This window comes from Triticum urartu, chromosome 2A (genome assembly GCF_056163025.1).
Source record: "Triticum urartu cultivar PI428250 chromosome 2A, HENAU_Tu73, whole genome shotgun sequence".
NCBI lineage: Eukaryota > Viridiplantae > Streptophyta > Magnoliopsida > Poales > Poaceae > Triticum > Triticum urartu.
In genome coordinates this window covers 69534114-69547266 of record NC_141874.1, presented here as the reverse complement: position 1 = coordinate 69547266, position 13153 = coordinate 69534114, and the positions used below count along the sequence as shown (strand labels likewise).

The window sequence follows — 13153 nt, the reverse complement described above, 5'->3', positions numbered from 1 at the left end:
TCGGTGCAGGCACCTCAGGAACATTTTCTTGAGCTGCGCCACTTACCGGTTCAAGAGGTAATACTTCATCAAGTTCTACCTTCATCCCACTTATTTCTTTCGAGAGAAACTCTTTCTCTAGAAAGGACCCATTCTTGGCAACAAAGATCTTGCCTTCGGATCTGAGGTAGAAGGTATACCCAATAGTTTCTTTAGGGTATCCTATGAAGACGCATTTTTCTGACTTGGGTTCGAGCTTTTCAGGTTGAAGTTTCTTGACATAAGCATCGCATCCCCAAACTTTTAGAAAGGATAGCTTAGGTTTCTTCCCAAACCATAATTCATACGGTGTCGTCTCAATGGATTTCGACGGAGCCCTATTTAAAGTGAATGCGGCAGTCTCTAAAGCATAGCCCCAAAATGATAGCGGTAAATCGGTAAGAGACATCATAGATCGCACCATATCTAATAGAGTGCGATTACAATGTTCGGACACACCATTACGCTGAGGTGTTCCAGGCGGCGTTAGTTGTGAAACTATTCCACATTTTCTTAAGTGTGTGCCAAATTCGTGACTCAAGTATTCTTCCCCACGATCTGATCGCAAGAACTTGATTTTCCTGTCACATTGATTCTCAACCTCACTCTGAAATTCCTTGAACTTTTCAAAGGTCTCAGACTTGTGTTTCATTAAGTAGACATACCCATATCTACTCAAGTCATCAGTGAGGGTGAGAACATAACGATAGCCACCGCGAGCCTCAACACTCATTGGACCACACACATCAGTATGTATGATTTCCAATAAGTTGGTTGCTCGCTCCATTGTTCCTGAGAACGGAGTCTTGGTCATTTTACCCATGAGGCATGGTTCGCACGTGTCAAATGATTCGTAATCAAGAGACTCTAAAAGTCCATCTGCATGGAGCTTCTTCATGCGTTTGACACCTATGTGACCAAGGCAGCAGTGCCACAAGTATGTGGGACTATCATTATCAACCATACATCTTTTGGTATTCACACTATGAATATGTGTAGTATTACACTCGAGATTAATTAAGAATAAACCATTCACCATCGGAGCATGACCATAAAACACATCTCTCATATAAATAGAACAACCATTATTCTAGGATTTAAATGAGTAGCCATCTCGTATTAAACGAGATCCTGATACAATGTTCATGCTCAAAGCTGGCACTAAATAACAATTATTGAGGTTTAAAACTAATCCCGTAGGTACATGTAGAGGTAGCGTGCCGACGGCGATCACATCGACCTTGGAACCATTCCCGACGAGAATCGTGACCTCGTCCTTCGCCAGTCTCCGTTTATTCTGCAGCTCCTGCTTTGAGTTACAAATGTGAGCAACCACACCAGTATCAAATACCCAGGAGCTACTACGAGTACGGGTAAGGTACACATCAATTACATGTATATCACATATACCTTTCGTGATGCCGGCCTTCTTGTCCGCTAAGTATTTGGGGCAGTTCCACTTCCAGTGACCACTTTGTTGGAAATATGCCCTAGAGGCAATAATAAATTAGTTATTATTATATTTCCTAGTTCATGATAATCGTTTATTATCCATGCTAGAATTGTATTGATAGGAAACTCAGATACATGTGTGGATACATAGACAACACCATGTCCCTAGTAAGCCTCTAGTTGACTAGCTCGTTGATCAATAGATGGTTACGGTTTCCTGACCATGGACATTGGATGTCGTTGATAACGGGATCACATCACTGGGAGAATGATGTGATGGACAAGACCCAATCCTAAGCCTAGCACAAAGATCGTGTAGTTCGTATGCTAAAGCTTTTCTAATGTCAAGTATCATTTCCTTAGACCATGAGATTGTGCAACTCCCGGATACCGTAGGAATACTTTGGGTGTGCCAAACGTCACAACGTAACCGGGTGGCTATAAAGGTACACTACAGGTATCTCCGAAAGTGTCTGTTGGGTTGGCACGAATCGAGACTGGGATTTGTCACTCCGTGTGACGGAGAGGTATCTCTGGGGCCACTCGGTAGGACATCATCATAATGTGCACAATGTGATCAAGGAGTTGATCACGGGATGATGTGTTACGGAACGAGTAAAGAGACTTGCCGGTAACAAGATTGAACAAGGTATCGGGATACCGACGATCGAATCTCGGGCAAGTACAATACCGCTAGACAAAGGGAATTGTATACGGGATTGATCGAATCCTCGACATCGTGGTCATCCAATGAGATCATCGTGGGACATGTGGAAACCAACATGGGTATCTAGATCCCTCTGTTGGTTATTGACCGGAGAACGTCTCGGTCATGTCTGCATGGTTCCCGAACCCGTAGGGTCTACACACTTAAGGTTCGATGACGCTAGGGTTATAAAGGAAGTTTGTATGTGGTTACCGAATGTTGTTCGGAGTCCCGGATGACATCCCGGACGTCACGAGGAGTTCCGGAATGGTCCGGAGGTAAAGATTTATATATGGGAAGTCTTGTTTTGGTCACCGGAAAAGTTTCGGGTTTTACCGGTAGTGTACCGGGACCACCGGAGGGGTCGGGGGGTCCACCAAGTGGGGCCACCAGCCCCGGAGGGCTGCATGGGCCAAGTGTGAGAGGGGACCAGCCCCAGGTGGGCTGGTGCGCCCCCCCACCAAGGCCCAAGGTGCCTCCAAGAGGGAAGGGGGGCAAACCCTAGGGCAGATGGGCCTAAGGCCCACCCCAGGTGCGCCTCCCCCTCTCCCCCTTGTGGCCGCCACCCAGATGGGATCTGGGGGCTGCCGCCACCCCTAGGGAGGGAACCCTAGGTGGGGGCGCAGCCCCTCCCCTTCCCCTATATATACTTGAGGTATTGGAGGCTGCAAGACACACGAGTTCCTCTCCTTCTTGGCGCAGCCCTACCCCTCTCCCTCCCCGTCTCTCGTAGTGCTTGGCGAAGCCCTGCTGGAGTACCACGCTCCTCCACCACCACCACGCCGTTGTGCTGCTGCTGCATGGAGTCTTCCTCAACCTCTCCCTCTCTCCTTGCTGGATCAAGGCATGGGAGACGTCGTCGGGCTGTACGTGTGTTGAATGCGGAGGTGCCGTCCGTTCGGCACTAGGATCTCCGGTGATTTGGATCACGACGAGTACGACTCCTTCAACCCCGTTCTCTTGAACGCTTCCGCTTAGCGATCTACAAGGGTATGTGGATGCACTCTCCTTCCCCTCGTTGCTGGTTTCTCCATAGATAGATCTTGGTGACACGTAGGAAAATTTTGAATTTCTGCTACGTTCCCCAACACACTTCCCTTGCAATAAAAACACTCAGTCTCGGGCTTGGGTCCATTCTTTGGCTTCTTCCCGGCAGCTTGCTTACCGGGCGCGGCAACTCCCTTGCCATCCTTCTTGAAGTTCTTCTTACCCTTGCCTTTCTTGAACTTAGTGGTTTTATTCACCATCAACACTTGATGTTCCTTTTTGACTTCTACCTCTGCTGATTTCAGCATTGCAAATACTTCAAGAATGGTCTTTTCCATCCCCTGCATATTGAAGTTCATCACAAATCTCTTGTAGCTCGATGGAAGCGACTGAAGGATTCTGTCAATGACCGCGTCATCCGAGAGATTATCTCCCAGCTGAGTCAAGCGGTTATGCAACCCAGACATTTTGAATATGTGCTCACTGACAGAACTATTTTCCTCCATCTTAGAGCTGAAGAACTTGTCGGAGACTTCATGTCTCTCGACCTGGGCATGAGCTTGAAAAACCATTTTCAGCTCTTCGAACATCTCATATGCTCCGTGTCTCTCAAAACTCTTTTGGAGCCCCGGTTCTAAGCTGTAAAGCATGCCGCACTGAACGAGGGAGTAATCATCAGCACATGTCTGCCAAGCGTTCATAACGTCTTGGTTCTATGGGACGGGTGCGTCACCTAGTGGTGCTTCTAGGACATAATCTTTCTTGGCAGCTATGAGGATGATCCTCAGGTTCCGGACCCAGTCCGTATAGTTGCTGCCATCGTCTTTCAGCTTGGTTTTCTCTAGGAACGCGTTGAAGTTGAGGACAACGTGGGCCGTTTGATCTACAAGACATATTGTAAAGATTTTAGACTAAGTTCATGATAATTAAGTTCATCTAATCAAATTATTAAATGAACTCCCACTCAGATAGACATCCCTCTAGTCATCTAAGTATAACATGATCCGAGTTAACTAGGCCGTGTCCGATCATCACGTGAGACGGACTAGTTAACATCGGTGAACATCTTCATGTTGATCGTATCTTCTATACGACTCATGCTCGACCTTTCGGTCTTCTATGTTCCGAGGCCATGTCTGTACATGCTAGGCTCGTCAAGTCAACCTAAGTGTATTGCATGTGTAAATCTGTCTTACACCCGTTGTATTCGAACGTTAGAAACTATCACACCCGATCATCACGTGGTGCTTTGAAACAACGAACCTTCGCAACGGTGCACAGTTAGGGGGAACACTTTCTTGAAATTATTACGAGGGATCATCTTATTTAAGCTACCGTCGTTCTAAGCAAATAAGATGTAAAACATGATAAACATCACATGCAATCAAATAGTGACATGATATGGCCAATATCATTTGCTCCTTTGATCTCCATCTTCAGGGCTCCATGATCATCGTTGTCACCGGCATGACACCATGATCTCCATCATCGTGTCTTCTTGAAGTTGTCTCGTCATCTATTACTTCTACTACTATGGCTAACGCTTTAGCAATAAAGTAAAGTAATTACATGACGTTTATGTTGACACGTAGGTCGTAAATAAATAAAGACAACTCCTATGGCTCCTGCCGGTTGTCATACTCATCGACATGCAAGTCGTGATTCCTATTACAAGAACATGATCAATCTCATACATCACATATATCATTCATCATTCATCACAACCTTTGGCCATATCACATCACAAAACACTTGCTGCAAAAACAAGTTAGACGTCCTCTAATTGTTGTTGCAAGTTTTTACGTGGCTGCTATAGGTTTCTAGCAAGAACGTTTCTTACCTACGCCAAAACCACAACGTGAATTGCCAATTTCTATTTACCCTTCATAAGGACCCTGTTCATCGAATCCGATCCGACTAAAGTGGGAGAGACAGACACCCGCCAGCCACCTTATGCAACTAGTGCATGTCAGTCGGTGGAACCGGTCTCACGTAAGCGTACGTGTAAGGTTGGTCCGGGCTGCTTCATCCCACGATGCCGCCGAATCAAGATAAGACTAGTAACGGCAAGCAAATTGACAATATCGACGCCCACAACTACTTTGTGTTCTACTCGTGCATAGTAACTACGCATAGACCTAGCTCATGATGCCACTGTTGGGGATCGTAGCAGAAATTAAAAAATTTCTACGCATCACCAAGATCAATCTATGGAGTATTCTAGCAACGAGGGGAATAGGAGTGCATCTACATACCCTTGTAGATCGCGAGCGGAAGCGTTCAAGTGAACGGGGATGATGGAGTCGTACTCGCCGTGATCCAAATCACCGATGACCAAGTGCCGAACGGACAGCACCTCCGCGTTCAACACACGTACGGTTGGGAAGACGTCTCCTCCTTCTTGATCCAGCAAGGGGGAAGGAGAGGTTGATGAAGATCCAGTAGCACGACGGCGTGGTGGTGGATGCAGCAGGATCCCGGCAGGGCTTCACCAAGCACAAGCGGGGAGGAGAGGTGTTACGGAGGGAGAGGGAGGCGCCAAGAGCAAGGTGCGACTGCCCTCCCTCCCTTCCACTATATATAGGGGCTAGGGGGGGGGGGGCGCATGCCCCCTTGGAGATCCCATCTAAAGGGGGGGCCTGGGGGCAACGGCCCCCTTAGGGTTTCCAACCAGGGGGGCGCATGCCCCCTCGGGGGGGGGGCAATGGCCCCTAGGGTTTCCAACCCTAGGCGCCTTGGGCCCTTGGGTGGGGCGCACCAGCCCATCAGGGGCTGGTTCCCACGCCACTTCAGCCCATGGGGCCCTCCAAGATAGGTGGCCCCATCCGGTGGACCCCCGGGACCCTTCCGGTGGTCCCGGTACAATACCGGTAACCCCCGAAACCTTCCCGCTGGTTGAAACTGAACTTCCTATATATAAATATTTACCTCCGGACCATTCCGGAACTCCTCGAGACGTCCGGGATCTCATCCGGGACTCCCGACAACTTTCGGGTTACTGCATACTAATATCTCTACAACCCTAGCGTCACCGAACCTTAAGTGTGTAGACCCTACGGGTTCGGGAGACACGCAGACATGACCGAGACGCCTCTCCGGTCAATAACCAACAGCGGGATCTGGATACCCATGTTGGCTCCCACATGCTCCTCGATGATCTCATCGGATGAACCACGATGTCGAGGACTTAATCAATCCCGTATTCAATTCCCTTTGTCAATCGGTACGTTACTTGCCCGAGACTCGATCGTCGGTATCCCAATACCTTGTTCAATCTCGTTACCGGCAAGTCACTTTACCCGTACCGTAATGCATGATCCCATGACCAACCCCTTGGTCACATTGAGCTCATTATGATGATGCATTACCGAGTGGGCCCAGAGATACCTCTCCGTCATACGGAGTGACAAATCCCAGTCTCGATTCGTGCCAACCCAACAGACACTTTCGGAGATACCTGTAATGTACCTTTATAGTCACCCAGTTACGTTGTGACGTTTGGCACACCCAAGGCACTCCTACGGTATCCGGGAGTTGCACAATCTCATGGTCTAAGGAAATGATACTTGACATTCAGAAAAGCTACAGCAAACGAACTACACGATCTTTGAGCTAAGCTTAGGATTGGGTCTTGTCCATCACATCATTCTCCTAATGATGTGATCCCGTTATCAATGACATCCCCATGTCCATAGCTAGGAAACCATGACTATCTGTTGATCAACGAGCTAGTCAACTAGAGGCTCACTAGGGACACATTGTGGTCTATGTATTCACACATGTATTACGATTTCCGGATAATACAATTATAGCATGAATAATAGACAATTATCATGAACAAGGAAATATAATAATCATTTTATTATTGCCTCTAGGCATATTTCCAACACACGTGATGTGTTCGTGTGTCAACACTACTCCAACTTGGAAGGGGAGGAATCCTACTCTCGGAGGGAGTAGGACTCCCCTAGTGCGCGCCATAGAGAGGGCCGGCCCTCCCCCTCCTCCACTCCTTTATATATGGACGAGGGGGGCAGCCCATAGACACACAAGTTGATCATTGATCTTTTAGCCGTGTGCAGTGCCCCCTCCACCATAATCCACGCGGTTATATCGTAGCGGTGCTTAGGCGAAGGCCTATTCCGGTAGCAACATCATCACCGTCATCACGCCGTTGTGCTGATGAAACTCTCCCTCGAAGCTCTACTGGATCGTGAGTTCGCGGGACGTCACCGAGTCGAACGTGTGCAGATCGCGGAGGTGTCGTACCTTCGGTGCTAGATCGGTCGATCGTGAAGACGTACGACTACATCAACCGCCTTGTCATAACGCTTCCGCTTACGGTCTACGAGGGTACGTAGACGATACTCTCCCCTCTCGTTGCTATGCATCACCATGATCTTGCGTGTGCGTAGGAATTTTTTTAAAAATTACTGCGTTCCCCAACAACTTTTATCTCAACATAAAAAAAATAAAGCTATCGACAAATTAAGGATGAAGCGATCATATCCTCTCCCCCCTCCCACACTGCCCCGCTTGGGTGACTCGGGGGCGATTCCTTAGCCTCGACGTGGAGCCCCTCCCCACCCCTCTCCTTCCTCGCTGCTGCCTAAGGGACCATCTCCAAACTTTCGATACAAATTAGGGAATAAAAATATTTTTTTCCTTTTAAAAATGACCCCCTACCTAAGTATTATCCTCGCTATTCAAGCTTTGAGATATATGTTTTTGTACAAACAAAAAATACCCTCTAGACCTATCCATTTCATATCATACAACCCTTTTGCAAAGCATCCATATTTCTTGAGCCATGGCAATGTTCAACAATCTTTTTGGAGCATAAAAAATGCGTGAACTCAAAAGAAATAGTATGCATGTTTCTTCATGATAACCAAAAAATATATTACATCCTTGTACATTTCATAAGAGAAAATTCAAGCATTCATGTCTATTTCATGAGCAATATAAATAATTATGCACATTATTTATGAAAAACTATCGTTCAAACAAAAACAAATCTATGCATTATTCATTTACCATGATGGACCATGCTTTGGTGGGGCAAGGGTTAATATGCTCAAGTTATAGGATTATTTTTATCTTTGATGGGGCAAGGGTTGATACACTAAGTTATAAAGCTGCAATTGCAAAATATACAGTAAACTATAGTCGTGCATGAATATCCAAACATACAATGGTGATGATAATATGTGTGGCCACTCATGGGATGAGGAAAAATTTCATTCATTATTCAACCCTCCATTCTTAAATAGATCTTTTTTTTGGGGGGGGGGGGGGGGGGGTCTTCCAATGAAAAGAAAATGCTTTTGGACATTCTCCAATGTAAAGTAAGTAGAAGAATTTTTTTTGTAGAAAAGTGAAAATCAGGGGCCAACATCGTATGACTGTGTTGAACGTAACCGGAAAGCAAAATGTCTATATTATAGTCATACCGAACTAGAATAATGCCTCGGACAAATGCTGACTATCATCCTTAATCAGTCCAAATAATTCCTGCAGTTTTTGGAGATTTCCATTCATGTTTTTGTCATTCACCAACCGACGGGAGCTTTCGCTCACTCCACTTAGCCTTTATTTAAGAAACTGAAAAATGTTTTTTTATCATTCTAAAATTTCTGGAATTATTTTTATCAGTAGTGCACTTATGAGTTTACATATTAAACTACCAAATCTTGGAGGAAAACCTTTAAAATGTCAACTTAATGCATTCTAGAATGATATCCAAAGTGAAATGAAGGGTAGAGAAAAAAATTATTGGAGGGCGTATATATTTGTCTCACCCATGAACCAGGTGTCATGGGAATGATTCTGACAGTAAGAGAGTGGTAGGGAGAAGGAGCGTGGTCTAGCTATGGAATATGCGTGACACATGATGTTTACGAGTTCGGGCCCCTTGTGGTGGAGGTAAAGAACCTACGTCTCGAGCTGCTGGAGCGGTTTTCTTATGTCTCGATGAGTACAAATGGATGCTAACCCTTCTCCAAGTGCTATGTGGCGGCTTACATAGAGTACGGTGCCCCTTGAGCTAGCCCATCACAAGGAGGGGTTGATGGCTATGTTTATTACAGGCGTTACTATTAGTAACTGAAGGTTTAAACACTAGTAGCGACCGACGTTGTGCTCCTTGGTCGCTTCAGATCCCGTGTAGTCCCTTCGCCTCCCTTGTCCGAGTGCAGGTGGGGTAACCGAGTGATCGCATAGCAGCCGAGTGGCCAGATGACGCCCGAGTAAATGAATCACATCCGAGTGGATGAATGACAAAGTGGGATAATTCTGGATATACACGTGACTGTGCTTGTGGACCGGGGGCCTTACCATTTGTAGATGTGGGATCCTAGGTTAGTCCAAGATGTTTGCTTCTTGACCCTACCCATAGTAGGTGACCCCATCACCATGTGCACTAGAGCATAGAGCATAGATGTAGAGCTAGACTAGAGCAAGAAAAATTAAAATAATAAGGAAGGTGTCAATGGGAAATGTGTTTTTAAACCCCATATACTAATTAATAATGATATTCTTACAAACATCTATTACAATAGCCATAGTAATGGAAGGCACATTACTGACTAATAAACCTTCAGAACGACTATCAAAACAAAATTTTGCAATCACATGTGCCACTGCGTTGGCATCGCAGCTAATCTTAATCAGCCTAACAATATGGTCTTGATCAATGCACCTATGTGATGCTTTCTGGTAATCCTGAAAATCACCTTTGTAATTACCGAGTTACGGGGCAACGTTTGGTGACCCCTAAGCCGAACAGTTCAGATTGTGAGTACATGTCACGATCATGTTTTTTTATGTTGGCATACATAATACATATGATATGTATTGTCACATGGAAATAAGTTGCTCTCGTGATATCTCATAAGCGGGCCTATCCAATGCAAGTTCAATTAACGAACATCCATATTGTCCGTTTGATATATATGACCTGAAAACACGGTCATCAACAAATACATATACAGTCTATGTTTGTGTCCGGTTGTATACATTTTTTGAACAAACAAGGACTTATTTAAAATAATTATTGTATACATGCGAGCTAAATTGGACTAGCGAATCACATATACGTTAATAAATCTTATAATATTACTCATTCCGTAAATCTTGAAGATAACAAAACTAAAAACTTTATTATGTTTTATAAGGCATAATTCTGACAGTGATCGCACGAACTATGGTATGGCACTCCATTTAATACTCATATTTATGCCAGGGACCGCATTAATCCCCAGCACTGGGTCAATCATATACGGCCATGTGCATTGCAAAAGAAATTATGTATAGCCAATTAGCCATCGATGCCCTTGGAAGTTAGAAGATAAAAAATGTATTTTCATCCACCGTTTGCTCGTAGAATCATCTCTTAATGATCTACATTTAGAGGTTGGGTAATCATAGAGAGCATTGGATACACGGAATGTTGAATTGCGCGTCTGCATATTGGTGCATCCTATTATATATGGAACTTAATCATCTAAGACGTTGAAGCAACCATGAATATTCCACGCCTGAAAATCATGTGCTGTACTATTCCCTTCACAACATCTTCTATTGGAGATGCTCTTAGAACTGCGTGAGTTCTATAGCATTTGTGAAGAAAAAAGATGAAGAGCAGCAACCATCATCGAACAGCTATCAGATGGATGGCCACTTGGCCACCACAATAGCCGCCATCTGCCTAGGAATGTCTAAGGTTTCCAGCCTGCTTGTCCAGCTGTTTACAGTATGCGTACATCCGTGCACAACACTTTGTCAAATAATATAGAGAAATACTTTTTTGTGGGATTAATATAGAGAAGTTGACTTTGAACAAAGCTATACCTTAAAATAATGTAGAAAGGGGAAGTATTATTTGTTTCAAATACTTATAGGAAGTAAGAGTACGATGCTTTTGAGCAATCAAAAGAAAAGACTACGTAGGTTGTGAATTTCGTTGACTTGGATGCACTACATGGATGATACATCCGCGCATGATACATGGCTACTTGCTAATATCCAAGTCAATTCCCTGCAAAATGATTCTGCAACAGCTGGTTAATTTCAACTCGAAGATAAAACTTCTGGTTAATTTTACTATATCCATGATACATGCGTGCACGATGTACTCCGCGATGCACTCGGCGAGTTGCAGCAATACGACAAACCAGAGAAAGGACCGCGCCAGCGGATGGAAGGCCAGTTGACCAACACAAAACCGTTCCTCCAAAAACAAAAAAGCACACACACAGACACACAAAATCCAGGAGTGGCCAGGCCAGCGAGCGGCTATATATATCTTCATGGAATGCAGGGCATGCGCATTACACCCGAATCCATCTGCTATCGCTACTACAGGTAGTGGTCATGGCGTCTTCATCTCTATCAGTCGTGTTACTCCTGTGCCTGGCCGTGGCGGTGTCGGCGCAGCTGTCGCCGACGTTCTACGATTCGTCGTGCCCCGGGGCGCTTTCCACCATCAAGAGCGCCGTGGACGCCGCCGTGAGCAGCAACCCCCGCATGGGCGCGTCCCTGCTCCGGCTGCACTTCCACGACTGCTTTGTCCAAGCAAGTTTTTCACATACCACTTCTATAGCCTGGCTGGCCTTGTTTTAGTTTCGGTTTTGTTCATTTGCTTGCTAAACACCAGCGGTTAACCGTGCATATATAAATGTTGCATGGCTACGTACACGCAGGGCTGTGACGCGTCCGTTCTGCTGTCTGGCAACGAGCAGAACGCAGGCGGGAACGCGGGATCGCTGCTTGGCATGGACCTCATCCAGAAAATCAAGGACTTGGTGGAAGCCGCGTGCGACAACAACAAGCGCACCCTCATCGTCTCCTGCGCCGACATCCTCGCCGTCGCCGCCCGTGACTCCGTCGTCGCGGTACGAAGCGACCACCTTAATTTGCTCGCATGGCGAAGCGCCCAGTAGACCTGTCAGTTTGTGCACGTTCACGGAAACATAATAAATCAATTTTATTTTGCTGGCGCATATACAGTTGGGAGGGCCGTCGTGGACGGTTCAACTCGGGAGAAGGGACTCCACCACGGCTAGCGTGACACTGGCCAACAACGACCTGCCTCCGTCGTCCTTGGACGTCGCCGGCCTCAACACCAGATTCGCCGCCAAGGGGTTCAGCTCGATCGATATGGTCGCCCTCTCTGGTGCCCACACGGTTGGGCGGGCGCAGTGCAAGAACTTCAGGAACCGGCTCTACAACGAGGCCAACATTGATCCGGACTACGCCGCAAAGCTCAAGGCCAACTGCCCCCAGCCAACTGGCTCCGGCGACAGCAACCTGGCACAGCTGGACGACACCCCGACACCCGTTAATGCAGACTCGTTCGACAACGGCTACTTCGTCAACCTCCAGCTCAACAAGGGACTCCTACACTCCGACCAGGTGCTCTACACCGTTGGCGCCGGTGGTGCCACTGAGAACATGGTCGACAGCTTCGCGGCTAACCCGGAGACGTTCAGGAACGCCTTCGCATCGGCCATGGTGAAGATGGGGAACCTCAGCCCGTTGACTGGCTCCCAGGGAATGGTCAGGCGCACCTGCTCCAGCACCAAGGCGAACTAAGAATCGTCCTTGGCACCGAAATGATAGCGTGAACCATGTCTTTTTCTTTTTTTAACTAGCACAGTGGCCGTCTAATGCGAGGACATCATATTTTACTCTTCCAAAAATGTTTATTATTTATTTGTTGTTGACATTGATAAATTTTCATAGATGTAGCATTGATATTTATTTTGTATATGAATATATAATTATGTTGGTAATAAATGTAATAAGAATTATAAAATGTATTTTTATGAAATCTGATGAGATTGATTCATTTTTAGAATAACATGTTTACATAGTCAGGCATGTAGTTGAGAGTAAACTAATAAAATATATATGTGCCCGAAAGATCAGTTGTTGTATGCTCTTTAGTGTAGTAGGTCAAGAACTTTATGCAGTTAACCTTTTTTGTGC

General features: G+C 45.9%; 1 protein-coding gene across 1 annotated transcript; it reads left to right on the top strand.

Annotated features, from left to right (window-relative positions):
- Window positions 1–11504: 11504 nt before the first annotated feature.
- Window positions 11505–12938, top strand: LOC125540993 (peroxidase 2-like). The gene is made up of 3 exons (XM_048704500.2): window positions 11505–11737; window positions 11866–12057; window positions 12173–12938. The coding sequence occupies exons 1-3, from the start codon at window positions 11537–11539 to the stop codon at window positions 12755–12757; spliced, it is 978 nt and encodes a 325-aa protein (XP_048560457.1). The 5' UTR covers window positions 11505–11536; the 3' UTR covers window positions 12758–12938.
- Window positions 12939–13153: the final 215 nt, after the last annotated feature.

What these genes read in the sequence shown, in the direction of transcription:
- LOC125540993 (XM_048704500.2), top strand. Translation starts at nt 11,537, where the DNA reads ATGGCGTCTTCATCTCTATCAGTCGTGTTACTCCTGTGCCTGGCCGTG. An exon ending in TCCACGACTGCTTTGTCCAA is followed by an intron (nt 11,738 to 11,865) that starts GCAAGTTTTTCA and finishes ACGTACACGCAG; the next exon opens with GGCTGTGACGCGTCCGTTCT. An exon ending in CCCGTGACTCCGTCGTCGCG is followed by an intron (nt 12,058 to 12,172) that starts GTACGAAGCGAC and finishes GCGCATATACAG; the next exon opens with TTGGGAGGGCCGTCGTGGAC.